Source organism: Dunckerocampus dactyliophorus, chromosome 7 (genome assembly GCF_027744805.1).
Source record: "Dunckerocampus dactyliophorus isolate RoL2022-P2 chromosome 7, RoL_Ddac_1.1, whole genome shotgun sequence".
Classification (NCBI taxonomy): domain Eukaryota; kingdom Metazoa; phylum Chordata; class Actinopteri; order Syngnathiformes; family Syngnathidae; genus Dunckerocampus; species Dunckerocampus dactyliophorus.
The window spans coordinates 17,151,035-17,166,814 of NC_072825.1; the positions used below are offsets into that span (position 1 = coordinate 17,151,035).

The window sequence follows — 15,780 nt, forward strand, 5'->3', positions numbered from 1 at the left end:
CCCATAGCAAGCTACCGAGCTAACTAGTTAGCCTCCAATTTATATATTCTAAACTTAAGGAAGGGTTTGAAATGGGAGGATAACTTTTTCCACTATGTCTATGACTGATGATTATTTGGAGCTAATGACCGGACTCCATCCAAGGCTGACTCCATGCTGTGCAAGTTAAGGTAATGTAATGTAAGGTAATGTCTCATCAATGTAACATTACTGACGCCGAGTGACCACGACAGAATACTACATATGACGTCTTTTAATATTCTTTGAATAATAATCAGCCGTAGCCAACGGCAAAATGATAATTCATGAATTAATACATTTTTTTAAACCCGTGATAGAGTGAGGGAGTGCTGTTCCAACCGCAAAGTGGCGAGGGACGACTGTAGCACCTTTCCAGACAACACTGAGTTGCACTCTCACCCAAACTAAAGCATGCAGGCATACTGTAGCATATTTCAGTGGAACCTCTAAGGTTCTAAGTTGAACACAATATGTCATTGTCAACCTCCAAGTACATTGACTGTCTTTCCCAAAAGAAACACTGCAAATATACTGGATCTTCACCGGGATCAAACTGTCACTACAACAAAATTGTAAAACTGAGTTTTAGCTTTTTTTTTTTCATCTTTAAACATTATTTCACTTTTGATAATGAATGTGGGAGGGGCTAATAAAAGTGGTGGAACAGAAAATTGGGCTGCCACAGAGGTGTAAATAGAATTAACCATTAATGCAATGTAAAATGTAAAAACATTCACTCTTTGAACTTGACATGAAGCCATAAAACATGAACATTTCTCTCTGTCACTCACACCCCACTCACTTCCACCCAGTCTTCCAATGACTAGCCACTCTCTCAACCACACACGCACACAAAAATGCCACAAAAAGACAATAAAAAGCAAAATACTCCACATATCCCATGAGACTTGCTGACGCCTATAGGTTTTGTGGCTTTTGAAGTACTGTATATATTTCTAGGAGTCTGTTTCCAAAATGGACCAACTGTGGGGCATTCAAAGTTTGTGGAACCACTGTAGGTGTAATGACATGCAGAGACAAATAACATACATACACCATGAACTGATATACATGTGCCTGGATGCTGAATAAAGAATACGACAAGTGTCTTCGGGTCTGTGTCCATGTTTCACTTTGAGTAAAAAAAAAAAAAAAAAAAAAAAAGCTGCACAGTGAGACAGCAGATTTTTTTTTTTTTTTTTGGAGCGGTCTCACTTTTGATCTGCACACAGCACAGCCTGCAGAACACATCAGCACTTCAATAGTAGAATAGAGTAGAGTGCAAGCTCAAAAACTAGACTAACAGTGTGCAACATTTCAATTTACTGTTAGTCACATAGGAAAAGAGTGCTCTTCGACCTTGACTCTTTCCAACTTTCCAGGAAGTAACAGAAATGAGTCAGATGGGGAATGGCATGCTGCAAGGGAAGAAAATGGTTGGATTGATGCCCATCAATATATTACCGCCACCATGTTGTGTGTGCGTGTGTGTGTGTAGTTTACATGATACAACAAGAACAGCCCTTACTATACTTCATGCAACAAAAAACACAGTACATTTTGGAGCCAATCAGTTACACACAACAAAACATGAATTTGGTCTCCCCGCCCAAATGAAGGGATTATGGTTGATTATAGAGGAAATTGGGCAGCCTTGGTGGTGGTTTGTGTTCTCTGAGTGCTGTGTAGTAGCACGAGTGTTTCCACTTTGCCCTTATTTCAGCAACTAGTACAATGCATGCAGCCAGTTGATCGACTATGTAAAAATAACTTTAGATGTCCGATTCAGCAAATCAATGTAAAAACCCAACACCAGAATGATCACACGATTCACAAACTTTACATTAGTCTCACGAGAGGGTAAAAAAAAGGCAGGTTACTCACTGTATTTTGTAGCTTGACAATTCTTTGCCAGATCTGATTTACAAGGTGATAATAGTGTTTGTGTTTACAAGTTGTTGGGTGGCCCCATATGGAATTCCTCAATGTTTCCACTCAACAGTCAAAGGGTTCAAGGCTTGAGAGACTTTCACTTTAATATTGTGTGACAAATGATTCTAGCTCTTGAATTGGGCAACTTCTTTAAGTGCACATGTGCAACATTCTGTAATACAGTTGTGGTTAATTGGGTCCAGATCCGACAGCGATAAGTGAATTTCCTCGAAGTAGGATTCAATATTAATAAATGGAATATTTTTGTAGTTAGAGCATAGAAACCCGTTTATGACTTTCTAAATATGGTTTATAACATTAGAGCCCTGTAGACATGAAAGAACACCCCTACAGTCACCTTTATACTCCCATTATTTTTTGTTTACACCACACTACGCTGCGGGATCATTGCAGGGACATAAGAGACGGCCACCGCTAGCATAGCAAGCTACCGAGATAACCACTTAGTCTATCCAATGTACTAATTCTAAACTTAAAGTGCTTTAAACGGAGTGGGGAAGAAGGACAAAGTAAGAAGCCAAAAACCTACCACTTTCAAACGGAATTGGAGAAGAACTTTATTTGACTATCATATGGGCCAACGCCATGGTTGACTCCATGTAGAGTGAAGGTAATGTAATATAACGTCATGTCTCATCAATGTAACATTACTGACGCCCAGTGAACACAATACTACATAAAATTTGTCTTTCAATATTGTTTGACTAATAATAGGCCAAAACAGCAGTCATTTATGAATTTATTAATTTTGAAAAAAAAGAGAGCGAGGGCTCGATGTTCAAACCGTGATGTAGCAATGGACAACTATACACAGTAAAGGCCGCACCAGTCTGTAAGCCGTAGGTGTCCTTGTCATAAAATAGGATATTTAGTACACAGAAAGATTTTTTTCAACTCCTAATTGCTTTTTTCCCCAAACAGTGCGTGTAACATGGATGGTTAAATAGTACCCTACCAGAAAAGTCACTCATTGCTGTCCTCGTCCTCCTCCTGGGAACTTAAACCACTTAGGTCATCCTCCTCAAGTTTTGGAACCAACAGCCCCACAATTCCCTCAGCACACACCCAGCCTCTCTCTCTCCTTCTTTCGCTATCGCTACCAGCGTTTTTACTTGGGATTATTGTGCCAGTTGTGGAATAATTTAAACCTGCCATAAAAGACTGTTGTTCCGACGATCAAGTGTGGCGTTTGGGTGTCTCATCAACCATTACAGCAACGTTACTAACACATAGTGATCAGTGTACAATTCTACACTACACTACTACTGTATAGTTACACAGCATGATGGATGAAACCTTTCACCAATGTATTTATATAAATCAAAGATTAAATCTTTACTGTCCAAAAACAGATGCAAGGAAGAATCCACACAAACATCCATGTTATTTTCCAGGAAAAAACTAATATCTAATATCCTAAATATGATAACAGGTGGAGCTGCTTGGTGACATAGTGGTTTGCATGTTGGCCACACAGTCAGGAGATCTGGAGATCGTATCTCTGTAGGAACATCTCTGTGTGAGTTTGCATGTTTTCCCCGTGCGTGGGTTTTCTCTGTGTACTCCGGCTTCCTCCCACATTCCAAAAACATGCATGTTAGGTTAATTGGAGGCTCTAAATTGTCCATACGTAGGTATGAATGTGAGTGTGAATGGTTGTTTGTCTACATGTGCCCTGTGATTGGCTGGCGACAAGTCCAGGGTGTACCCCGCCTTTCGCCCAAAGTCAGCTGGGATAGGCTCCAGCATACCCGTGACCCTAGTGAGGACAAGCAGTATAAAAAAAGGATGGATGGATGATAACAGGTGATATCATTCTTGCTTCTAACATTCTAATTTTGTTGTATGCTGTCAATGCATCTTCCCCCGTAATACAATACGTGCAAATAGCTGAAACTGCAGACTATTAAGTGTTGACTTATACAATGTGGACTAGTGCATGGCCTTTATATTTCAACACCCTTTTTAATCAAGCTCTCTCCTTGCACTGCAATCACTTGTTTGGCAACGTCACAAGTACAAGATAGATACAGACAAGCCACATGATAAATTAATTTGTATTCAAACTCGTTCAACTAGATATTTTGTTACCAGTGCCAACCCCACCTCCACTGCCTATCGAGCATAATGAGCTATTTTAGGCCTTGTAATTCATCATGAGTGAATAAGCATTTATCAACTCAACAGCACTCCTAGCCCAAAGGTTTAGACAGAAATTTTAACTGAGCTTCACATGAAGAGTAGAGGGAAGGAAAGATACTCTTGTGTCTCTCACAAAATGACAAAAGTGATACCCAAAAATAGGTCGACCAATGGGGAGATAAGGAGACAGACCAGAGAAACAGGACAGCGGGGTCCAGCAATAGTAGAGAGTACTGTGAGCTTGAGGACATCCAGTCCAAGTACAGTAAATCCAACAAAATCTGGCAACACTACGATCAAATGAATGTTCCCACACTGGAAGGACTTGGCCGACTTCAAGGACACAGTGTCCAAATAAATGTAACAACTCTTGCTTGCACCACCAAGCACAGAGGCACCAACATCGTTCTAGGCAGAACTGAATTTGTGCATTTACACGCAACGGTTCCCAATCTTTATTATGCCCCCTAAAAAATGTAATATCTGATGAATATCTGGTGGACAATTCATATAAAATGCCATAGAAAATGCTGGTTTATACTGAACTTGAAAATAGACAAATCCAAGTCCTCCCTGGATCGTTGTCTTGCACCTCTGGCTTGAGGAACCCCAATTCTTTCTTTGTGTCTGTGAGAATTCTTTCCCATTCATCCAGAAGACATACGTAAGGTCAGTCACTAAGGGCAATCTCTGTTATAATTCATTCTTAAAGGTGTTTGATGTCACAGCTCTAGCGCTCTTTCAAACCAACAAGTATGCCTCTTTATGTAAAATGAAGTGTACAACTGTCAAAATTGATGTGAAGCAAGCCGGATAGCTACAAGCATACATACTGTAGATGACAGCTTTAAGTCCAAGTCATTTTGATTCATTGGACACATCAGTTTAATTATTAAGATAAGTTACACCCGTTTTGTAGCTAAAAAGAAAATCATGAGAGAGAAAGGATAAATGATGAAAACAAAATAAACCACAGCAATCCAGGAGGACTCATACGGCCATAACCATCAGCTTGCTCAGTCATTCCTCAAAGCTGTGTGCTGCTTCCTCATGGCTCCAGTGCAGAAGCGAAGGAGTTGGAAAAGAGAGAGGGGTAGGTATGTGCCTGTCAGAGAGCGCCTGGAGGTCGGAAAATTCAGTAAAACAAATACAAAAACCTCTCAGCACGCTGGCTGACTGGACGACATGTATGTGGGGAGACAGGGAAGGAGTTGTAGAGGACAGACCAAGAAAAATCAGGGCACGGACTAAAAAAAATGTCACCAGTGTTTAAAACAAAGGTCAGAGGTTGCGGAGAGCGGGAGGGACCAATACTTTACCTCCTTGTCATCACTCTCAACACTCAAAAGAGCGTGAACATTTTGCCTACAAAGAATCGCACACATCATGTCTATGATGGGACAGCTCTGTGGGAGGTTTTTGGAGTAAAAAGGTGCTGAGTTGTATTCCACCGAAGAACAACCACAATGAGACATACTTTCCATTGCCATCAACAATGGACGGACACTGCCAATTCTGTAAATAGTTTACAGAACTCACAAAGGCAAACAAGCAGGCAGAACTGCAAACACACATCACACACAACCAGAAAACAAATGGAGCCATAGGCATGGATGGGTGTACAAGTACGCTCATACCAGTTTAAAAGTGCGTTTGCACAGTATGCACACTGTAAACATGCACATCAACTTGAACTTTCCACAGCTCTTTCTGGATTCTTCATTGCAATTGCAAAATACAAAGAAAAGATACAATATTTATACAGCAAGTTTGGATCACATCAGCATTGAAACACGGATGTCTGTCATGAAGAGAGGTCATACACCTTCTGCTTTATGTCAAAGAAACATTTCTGAAAAAAAAGTACAAAATGGGCTCTGCTTCAACTGTACTAACTGATATTTAAACACCTACTTATTGTAAAAGTCTCAGAACTTTACCTCTGTTCATCATTTATGACTGCATAGCACCTCCTCCAATCCCCCGCTCCATTTCCTGGTCCACATTGCGCTCTTAACAGGCCGTCTGGGAATTCAAACATCAACAAAATTCCCGTCCTGCCTGCCCTACTTATTCTGAGTCATACTTATGTCACTTTGAGAGACATAAATTTTGGACCTTTTGACCTTTAAAACTAAAATTTACCATGCAGAACTGAATCCATGCCACGGCTTGTAATTTATGCCTTCAAACTCTACAACTGGAAATAAACAACTTCCCTGCTCATGACCTTGAATTTGAATAAAGCTTACATTTTGGAGGCTGAGTCCAACATAAAGCATTTGCAAGTTGTAATGGTAACCCGCCACCTCCCCACTTCTCAGATAATTTTGTCAACTCATTATTAAGCCGCTTATATTAAACTGAGATGTGCACTTTACCAATAAATACTTTTACTGGAAGTGCAAGTGGGTCCTGTGACCGAATCACAGACAAAATGCTTCTGATAAATAGTTTGGTCACACATTACTGTAAACTAATATGTTCCCGGAACCAGCCCGGGCTTGCCCCATATGAAGATCATTAACAGTTATGATGCTGACAGAGAAGCTTCAAGGGAACAGACAGGCCAACGTCCTAATCTTAAGACACCACAGGTGGCAAGCCTGCCATATACATTGTTATACAGAACACACACATGTATGGCAGAAATCATACCTATTATGTGAAAGCAATCTACATGCTTGAAATGAGCAAAACATGGGACAGATGTTTGCCAGGGAAATTCCTAACTGTACATGTGGATCACGCAGTAGACCGCTAAGTGCAACTGATTTATGATATTCCGGGCAATTCTCAAAACAACACAGACGATCCTTCTTTGACTTGGTTAGCACACTATATGTAAATCAAAATGCACTCAGACTCATTGCAGATGTCTTGTCCTGTTTACCAAGGGACAGAGCATCTGACATGTGTGAACACTATTTTGCATCCAACACAACCACATGCATTTTTAATGATGGGTTGACGGCCAAAATGACTTAAAAACCGGTTCCTGAAAAGAAATGTGGTTTAAACTGTGTAACACTCGTGTTTCTAAGTGAGGGTTGCACTTACATATATGCCAGTGGAGGGTTCTCCAGGAGGTAGTGACCCAGGACTAAGTACAGGTGAGCTGGCCGGACTGCAAAGCTCAGGGAAGGGGTTGGGGATGGCCGGGAGAGAGGACGTCCTCAGCTGCTGTTGCTGCTCCTCCTGCAACCTCCTGGAGGATGGGCGGAGGACATAGAAACAGTCAGTGTGTTGCACATAAGTTAAGCTACTGCCATTGGTCGGACCTTTTCCATTTTATATGCACCGGAGTAATTTGACGTTTTTTGTCCAAATGAACACCTCCAGTAGCAGTCAGTTTTTTAGGGATGACAGCAGCAGAGGTTTAAGACTGTCCAGTTTGATCTCATTTCAACCCAATCGGACCAAGTAAGAGAAATTCACATTTCAGTCAGATATCCTAGGTGTTTATTTCAAGTCTGACTGCTGTCAGATGAATGAAAAAGATTTTCCCAACAGTAATAGAAACGTGGTGAGTGGTGTAATACCGGGGATGAGCGAATACATTTTTTGGTATTAAATTAAATACGAACTGACATTTAAGGTCATTCCATGAGGCAGCTTGAATAAGGTAAAATGGGTATAACAAGACCCGCTGACACATGTGAAATATGTGCGAGTGGGAGGGTGAGAATAAGAAGATTTTTTTCTGTATAGCATCCAAGCTCATGTCTGTTTCTGTCTGATCTCCCCATAATGAACAGTCTCCAAGTCAAGAGAAATCACAGACCCCTGCAGCCTGCTGGCTAATTTTCTGCAATATTTATCACGCATCAATATCAAATAAGACATTGCTTTAAAGCCGTTTTTAAATTAGGCACACGCACTATAAGCTTGTGGCTCAGAAGAGGGATGATGGTTTGACAGCAGATCATAAACTTTTCAGGATTCAATCCTTTTTTTTTTTTGCAGCGAATAGTAAGCGCAGAGAGCCATTGTGGGACTCTTTCTCTTCGACTCTTTCTCCCTGCCTCTATCAAACTCTCTGTAGAACCCAGCGAGTTCAAAAGGGAACGGGTCTTTTGATGTCGTCCCATCTGAGCTTGAGAACAGGGTTATCCAGAGGTCAGCTCTGAATAATAAGAACTTCAGGGCCTGAGTCTGTGCGCAAGTGAGTGCTTGTGAGAAGACGAAGCGAGAAAGGGAGAGTCCTTAAGACAGAATACTCCATTACCTGATCATTTCTCCTCTACTTCTGTCACAGAGTCCTGACAGGGATAATTATTACAGACAGCTCTGCAGTGAATGTATAGGATAAAAGCCTATAATGACCGCCTTAGGGAGATTGTGGGCTTTGATTGTTTAAACCGAGAAAGATGCTCGTGCTTGATAAAAATGAATGAGAATTTTACCTGATGGTGTAGATTGAGACAAACAGGGACTGACAAGAAGGCAGGGGGCATTCAAAGGCTACAGATAAGGTGTATAGAAACACTGGGATCATTTGTGTATTGGGAGGGTGTAGCAAGATGATAGTGTACAACCACTGCATTTTACATTTCAGTGTAAAAAATAATAATTAGGGTTGTTGATCAGAAATAACGCAGTTTTAAATAGATTTTTTTTTTATATCGGCCCGTCGGATTTAAATAAAGGCCGATACCGATATATGTCAAAATTCCAGATATCGGCCGGGCCGATAATCGGTCAACTACTAGAGTGCTTTATGGGTTAGTGAATAAAATGTCTATTAATTAAATGCAAAAAGCCTTATATTTATTGATGCAATATATCAATGGACAATTTTGCCCACACAGCAAATTGAGGAGTGTTAATTTTTTGGTGTTGATGAGAATCTTGAAGTTGGAGTGTGAATTTTACACTATTTGGAGTTGATCTAACACTGCATTTTCTTAAAAATGTTAAATTTAACACTGGATCATGAAAGTGTTGTAGTTAAAATGGAGTGTTGAAAATGTTCAAATCTTGTTAGTGTCACAGTAAAGACATTCAACACTTCCACACTCCATTTAACACCTAACAGTGTTCACTGTCTTAAGCTCCGCCCACGGACATTTCATTTAGACTCCACCACTCACTTCACGTTGCTGAAATGAAAAGCAGATGGAAGAAGTTGACAATTAGGAATCATTTTGCATCAGTAGGTAAGTAAACGTTTAAATAGATGAACTAATGAATTGTGTTGTACCTTGTTTACACATAAAAAACGTTAGCCTTTGGTGTGATATTTAAGACTAAAAAACTGAGGCACCTGTTTCCACCCAAAGCCTTTGCTAATGTTAGCTCGTGTTTTTGCTAAGTTATATTTTCTATTTAGTGTTGCTGTGAGCTGAATCGGCACTGCCTGTGCAACATTTGGCAAAGTAAGTGAACGCTACGTTACATCTTCATTATACTGTCTTCATTTTGAATAAGCTAATGGCTAACTAGCTAATTAGCACGAGGAGCCCCCACATGTAGGCCTGCTGGCCCCCAGCAAAGGACTTGATATGCTGTACAAGATACAAGATATCAAGGTTGGGCAACTGTAATTGTTACTTTAACTTAAAAATAATTGTCAGGCGTGTGTTGGAAGTGAACTACACAATTTTTTTTTAGAATGATGCATCTTTATTTTTCTTCTTGATTCACAGAAAACCTTTGCTGGAGTCTTACATGAATGTGGTAAGTAATATCTTTTTTTTTAAATCAAGGCATAATAAGCCCTGCAACTGTGGCAATTCCATATTTATTTTATTATTTTAGTAGGATGTTTTATATTATTATTTTATTTATTCTTATTCTCAGAGGTGGATGGAGATGTGTAGACTCCACTATCCCTTCACCCCAGTTATCGCCAGTGGTGGTGAGCCTCCACTCTTGCCGACTACATCCCATTCATTGGGTTCAACAATTTATCCTTCAGCCCACAAGAGGAACCCAACAGAACCAATGGATCAGGATGAAGCATGACAGGTAAGCTTTGAGTAAATAAATGTAAAATTAATATTATCAATGATACATAGTGTTTTTATGCATGACATTGTTTTATTGAAAAATCCTCTTGAATTCCCATGAACACACTATATCATTTTAATATTTTTGGCAGAAAGTCGGTGGTGTTTTGAGGGCCAATCCGAAAGGTGAGGAAATCTTCAAGGAGTGCAACAAGACTGAAACACTAACCGATGCAAGGTGTAAACAGATGGTGAACATCCTGGTTGCAGATATGATGGAGCTGCATGGGTAAGAAGAACTTCCCCCTTTCCATTAGAACAGTCATTCCATGTAAGACCATGTACTGTGGGAATGGTTCTGTCTGTGATCATTAACTATGATTTGTTTTGAAAGGAGGGTTCCGCCATCATGTGTGATGAGAAATTACGCCCTGAGAATTGTGACTTGTTTTCCATACCTCAAAGATCCATTCTCCAAACCTGGATATGTACGTGTCTTTTCAATGTAAAACCCAAAGTACTGTTTTTGTTTTTCCTTTAGGTGTGTAGTTTGTATTCAAATCTTGTTTCAAATATGTTCATAGGATGCTTAGCTTAGCTGCAGTGGCTCAAGAGGTAGAGCAGGTCGTCCAGAAATCGTAAGGTTGGTTCGATCCTTGCGCCCAGTCACTGTTGTGTCCTACACGGCTCTCAAAGCCGTTCCAAGACTGTTTCTTCATGATGGTCCAAAAACCAGAGGAGAATATCTGTTAACTGGTCAACAGCTGTTTGGTGAGGAGTGCAAGGAGGCGCTATCTACAATAAGACATTCAACCGATGAATCCGTGGTCAAAGAAGATGAGAGCAACTTTCCAGTATTGACAGAATATGATCCAAGCGGAAGATGTATCATCGTCTGTCCTTGATGTGTTCACTCGCTTCCTTGATGTTCCAGGATTGGTAAGGAAATCTTTAGTATTTAGACTAGTTCAGTATTGGATTACCCATTACGTCAACCATTTGTAAACCTGTAGGCCTACAGTATTTGAAATATTCATGTCTTGTTTCGAGATTGACCAGGATTTCTCAATGATGTTTGCTGATGAAGTATCTCAGAGGTTCCTGGCTAAGTGGTCAACTGTCTTCAAAGCAGAAGTCATTGCAGACTGCAAGACTCTCCCGCAAAAGCGGAACATTGATGAGATGCTGTCAGGAACTGAACCTCAACCTGATGACAGCTGTGGTCAGTAGAAACAGTTCTGTATTACGCAAATAACTTCAAATATTTATTTCCTAGCTGTTTTAAAAATGATTTTTTTCCTTTTAGGCTGGGGCAGTGATACATCCTCCATCCTTCTACTCCTGCATCTGCTCCCTCTGACCTCTAGAGGCCAGGAAAAAAAACAGCAAAGATCAGTTTGTCAAGCAGCCAACCATCTTCTCAGATATCTTAAGGTATGCAAAGGTCCATTTTTACATATCAAAATATGATTTCTGTCTCAAAGCATTCATTTTAGGTTGCAGATGTTCTTGAATCGGCTAATTGCGTTGATTCAATGTTGTATCGTAATAAGGTGTGCTAAACGCCTGAGAAATGGAAACCAGGCAAAGGGGTTTCAATTGTTGTTGTTGTTGCCCTTTTCAAACACAGGAAGGAGCCAGTGTGACCCCCTTCCAAGACTGTTGACACAAGACAAGCATTTCTCCTCTGCATCAGTGAGCGAAGGTGACATCCAGAGGGTTTGCATGATTGACCAAAAGCCGATTACATGCAAGGCATATACATTTATTGCAGCTTTTGATGAAATGTTCAAAGCTCACTATGTCTTCAGTCTCTCGTATGGTTAAAAATGGATAAGAGCAAACATTTGGGTCTGAATGCTGCCCAGTCATGGTGTCTTCTATGTAACACTCCACTTCTATTTGGTGATGGCATTGAAAGGAAGAATGATCACTGGAACTTCCTCCTCCTTTTGATGCAGATTGTCAACATACCTGTAGTGTTCTCCTACACCATAACTGATGGAATGATCCTTTACTTGAAACATCTGATAAGTGACCCCCACACTCGGTACAAAGCATTGCTTCCTGGTAAGAAGTTGATTCCCAAGCACCGCTTGATGATACACTATCCAAGATGCATACAAAAAATTGGCCCTCTTTTCCAGACGTGGTGAATGCGTTTTTGAAGCCAAACACAATTTTTTCAAAAGGAGTGGTTAAAATTTTTAAAAATCTCAGCCGTTTGTCGTGGCCTTTCACTATGAAAATTATTATTTTAGAAGATTTGAATTTGGCCCTACATCAAAAACAATCTGCAACTTGAAAGGAGGGGAGGAGCGTGGTCAGGCATGATGTCTGCAAGCATCTTCAAGTGTGTCAAGTACCAACTGGGTGAGAAGTTACGGTATAGAGCACCATGTTGGTGTGTTCATATGTACTGGATGTAGCTTTGATCTACCTGTGTTCAAGAAGATCTGTGATATAATAAAACACAAAGAATGTGCTTTCATAATAGCTGTAATGTAGAAACGATGTACTATGATGACCCGTTTAACGCGTACTGCAAAGAAGACCAAATGCTTGAGTTTTCTGTCATGTGTTTAAATGAACTGACTCATTTCAGACCATTTGACAAGCAGTGCTCTAATGACAAGTGTCAAGGAGCATACATACTGTAGTGCCTGCTGTTATTTAAGCTACTGTCTGTTGGAAATGAAATGTTTTTGAATAAAATGTATGAAGCAGTCAACTAGTCATTTTTTAAAAAATTTTAAATTTTATTTTGAAGTAGTATATTAACACTTTTATAGTGTTAATGTTGCAACTCCTTTTGAGAGTAAAATGACACTATAAGAGTCAATAAATGACTCTTAAGAGAATTAATTTGTGACACCTCACACTAGTGTTAAAAAAATGCAACACCGGTTGGTGTCGAGGAGTGTTAAATTTTAACTATATAAATAGTTAATATTGACTCTACAATGGTGTAAAAATGCCTACACTTTCAAAAGTGTTAAAATAACACTTTGTAGAGTGGACCCCATGGGACACTTTGAAAGTGTTGAGATTAACTCCTACAGTGTCAATTTAGGCCTGCTGAATTTGCTGTGCAGTAATTAAGAAATGGAGGTAGCCTGGCTAACTTTTCTAATGGGATATCAGCCTCTGCACACATTGCTACAAAATCTTCAACAAACTGCAATGCCCGTGCTTGTGATTAAGGAAAATGTAATGCAATTCCAACTGCATATGTAAGATATTTTTTTATGACACTCTTATTTTGTTTACACATTTAGACGACATGGGGCAAACAGCGATCTTATTTTGAAGGCCGGAAGTGTGTCCTGTGTGTGTTTAGAATGTCTGTAAGACGAGCTGGGTGCAAGAATAAACGTGCTTCTCTTTTTTTCCCCCACTCAGAACCTGCACCGCCAGGCCTTCCAGAGGCAGCAACAACCAGAAATAAAGTAACTTCCAGTTTGATGTACTTTGCCCTGTCTTATAGTGCGATTTGTAAATATAAAAGTCTGTAGTGTGAGTAGTGTTTGATTAGATTGATAACGCGTAGTACTACATCCAAAACAAGGGATTACATGGGATATATGCAAATTGACTTGGCGACTACCTGTATGTCAATCTGTACACTCTTCCTTGACAGACACATTTATGTTAATCAGAACTATATTATAAAATCAATGCGTTGGCACTTACCTGACAGCTAGGATGTGCATGGGTTGTGACCGTTGTAGGCTTGCTTGGGGTCGGTCTGTGGACGCATGGTTTGGCGCGTGGTGCCCATGCCGCAGATGGGTGTGTTGTGTGTGAGGGTGGTGATGGTTGTGGTGGTGTTGCTGGGAGGAAGCTGAGGTCTGTCCGTTTTGAAGTAATGGCGTAGACTCGGTCTGATGAGCACTGCAGGTGGAGTACAGGCTCTCCAGTGAAGAGTTCATGTCATTCACCAGGGCCTCCAAATCAACATCATCCTCTGAAAGACACATGAGGAGGAACACATTAAGTAAGTAAAATAAAATACAAGCAACACACATTTTCGTTGAATTGGATGTCAAAACCCAAACCCTATATCCAGAATACAATGAAAGAATAAGCATGCTTTCCTTCCCAATAGCTGAGGGATGAAACAGAGGTAAAATCCCTGGATATTGTTGGGACTTTCCCACTACCATTTCAGTTTCTCTGTCAATTTAGTGCGGTCAGATTGTGAACCGTTAACCTCACCACCTTAAATGTAAGTAAACCCATAAAAGAAAAGGACAGAATGCCCTATATACAAAAGCACACATACACACACATTGGCATCCAGTTATGCCATATCACTAATTTGTCAGGACCGTTTTAATTATGACAAAGATGCTGCCCTGTGGGCAAACCTCCAGGATAACAGGTACAAGCACAAACCTGCCCATAACACTTTTCAACTCTCAAGCACTGAGGTTCACCACAAAGGCATCATATTGTCAGCATCTGCTCGGAATTCACTGCATGTATCAAACATTCAGCTTTTAGAGGTCTTAAAAAGCAGTAAGTCAAATTCTTTTTGGAGGAGAAATCTGTCTTCAAAGCTCTTGTGAAGAACCTCCCAGCACATTGAAATTCATGAAGTGAATTTTCAACTGACTCCAGGAGCATAATGTATCAAAGTTTGAAGTGAGCGCAATTGATGGGAAGTTCTTATTTAATTGCTTCATGCTGTGAAAGTTTTATCTTCTCCGTAAACTGGGCACAAAAACTTTGCTCTTCCTAAATTACAATCGACAGCGGTGACTCTGTGATAAATAATTCTTCATTAAGGAAAAGAAACCCAGTCTTTAAATTTATCACTAAACCGCAAGTGCTGTATCCCAAGCCCTCAAAACTACTGCATGCCACAAGTACACCACTAGGGGGAGACAACATACACTTGTCAGTAAGCAAAAGCGCTCAAACTCAGTAGGAACGATGCAAAACTAACATTAGTACAAGTAGATGACCTTTACTTAACTGAAATTAAATAAGGCAGCGGATAGTCTAAGAGCTTAAAAAATAAATAATACAAAAGAGTTACATAGTGAAGCCTATTTCAGTTTCTGAATTGTGAATGCAAGCAATCTGGATCCTGACAAGAAATGCTATAATTATGATATACAGTATACAGCCACATGTTTCAAAGAATGGCTTTCATAGGAAAATCTGTAAAATGTTGTACAGCAACAAAGCACTATGCTAATTTTGTGAGAAACCCCTAAATCAAATCACACTGTTCTACACTTTTCTGAACAGATTTGTCAAAAAAACAACAATGTCTACAATGAGCTGGTAATATGAATGTTTCCCTGGAGGCACTTTCCCAGAAAACGTGTCAGGTAGCTGAATCACAGGTGCCTGTGATACACAGGTGGTTAATCCACTGGTATTAATAGCAACGTGTAAGCTGGTGCAGCTACTTATAGATAGCCTGGGGAGCTAAAGAGCTGTAAACCACAGGACACAGGGTGCATACAAGGCCATAAATATGGCTAGGGAGCGAGCTAGAGAAGCAAGAGAGGGTTTATATTCTTTGCATTAAAACAAAACCAATCAGGCCATGTAAAAAGTAAGCAGAGGCTACAGTACATGAAAACAACACATCACAGATCACTTAAACTTCATTTACACCTGTTGAGACATGTACCTTCAAAAAAGAGAAAGACATTTTTAAGTGAAACTAGTTTGCCTTAAAAAGAGGATGGCACAA

At 40.1% G+C, this 15,780-nt stretch overlaps 1 protein-coding gene and 1 long non-coding RNA gene across 9 annotated transcripts in view; one reads left to right on the plus strand and one right to left on the minus strand.

The window, feature by feature from the left end:
• grb10b (growth factor receptor-bound protein 10b) overlaps nt 1–15,780 on the minus strand; it is a 97,098-nt gene that overhangs the window by 38,023 nt on the left and 43,295 nt on the right. For all 4 annotated transcript variants that reach the window (XM_054780783.1, XM_054780784.1, XM_054780785.1 and 1 more), the window contains 2 exons: nt 13,761–14,034; nt 7,177–7,324 (listed from right to left, as the gene is read on the minus strand). In XM_054780783.1, coding sequence (XP_054636758.1) covers nt 7,177–7,324; nt 13,761–14,034 — 422 coding nt within the window. The remainder of the gene's footprint in view (nt 1–7,176; nt 7,325–13,760; nt 14,035–15,780) is intronic.
• Nucleotides 8,959–13,115, plus strand: LOC129184660 (uncharacterized). 5 transcript variants are annotated; one of them, XR_008571931.1, is made up of 11 exons: nt 8,959–9,275; nt 9,449–9,647; nt 9,765–9,795; nt 9,919–10,086; nt 10,220–10,356; nt 10,462–10,555; nt 10,652–10,710; nt 10,832–11,006; nt 11,118–11,289; nt 11,374–11,501; nt 11,698–13,115. It is a non-coding gene; the product is annotated as an uncharacterized LOC129184660 (long non-coding RNA). The 5 variants fall into 5 exon arrangements; XR_008571930.1 differs by having other exon boundaries at nt 8,960–9,275; nt 9,449–9,795; nt 11,155–11,289; XR_008571929.1 differs by having other exon boundaries at nt 8,960–9,275; nt 9,449–9,795; nt 11,127–11,289; nt 11,698–13,114.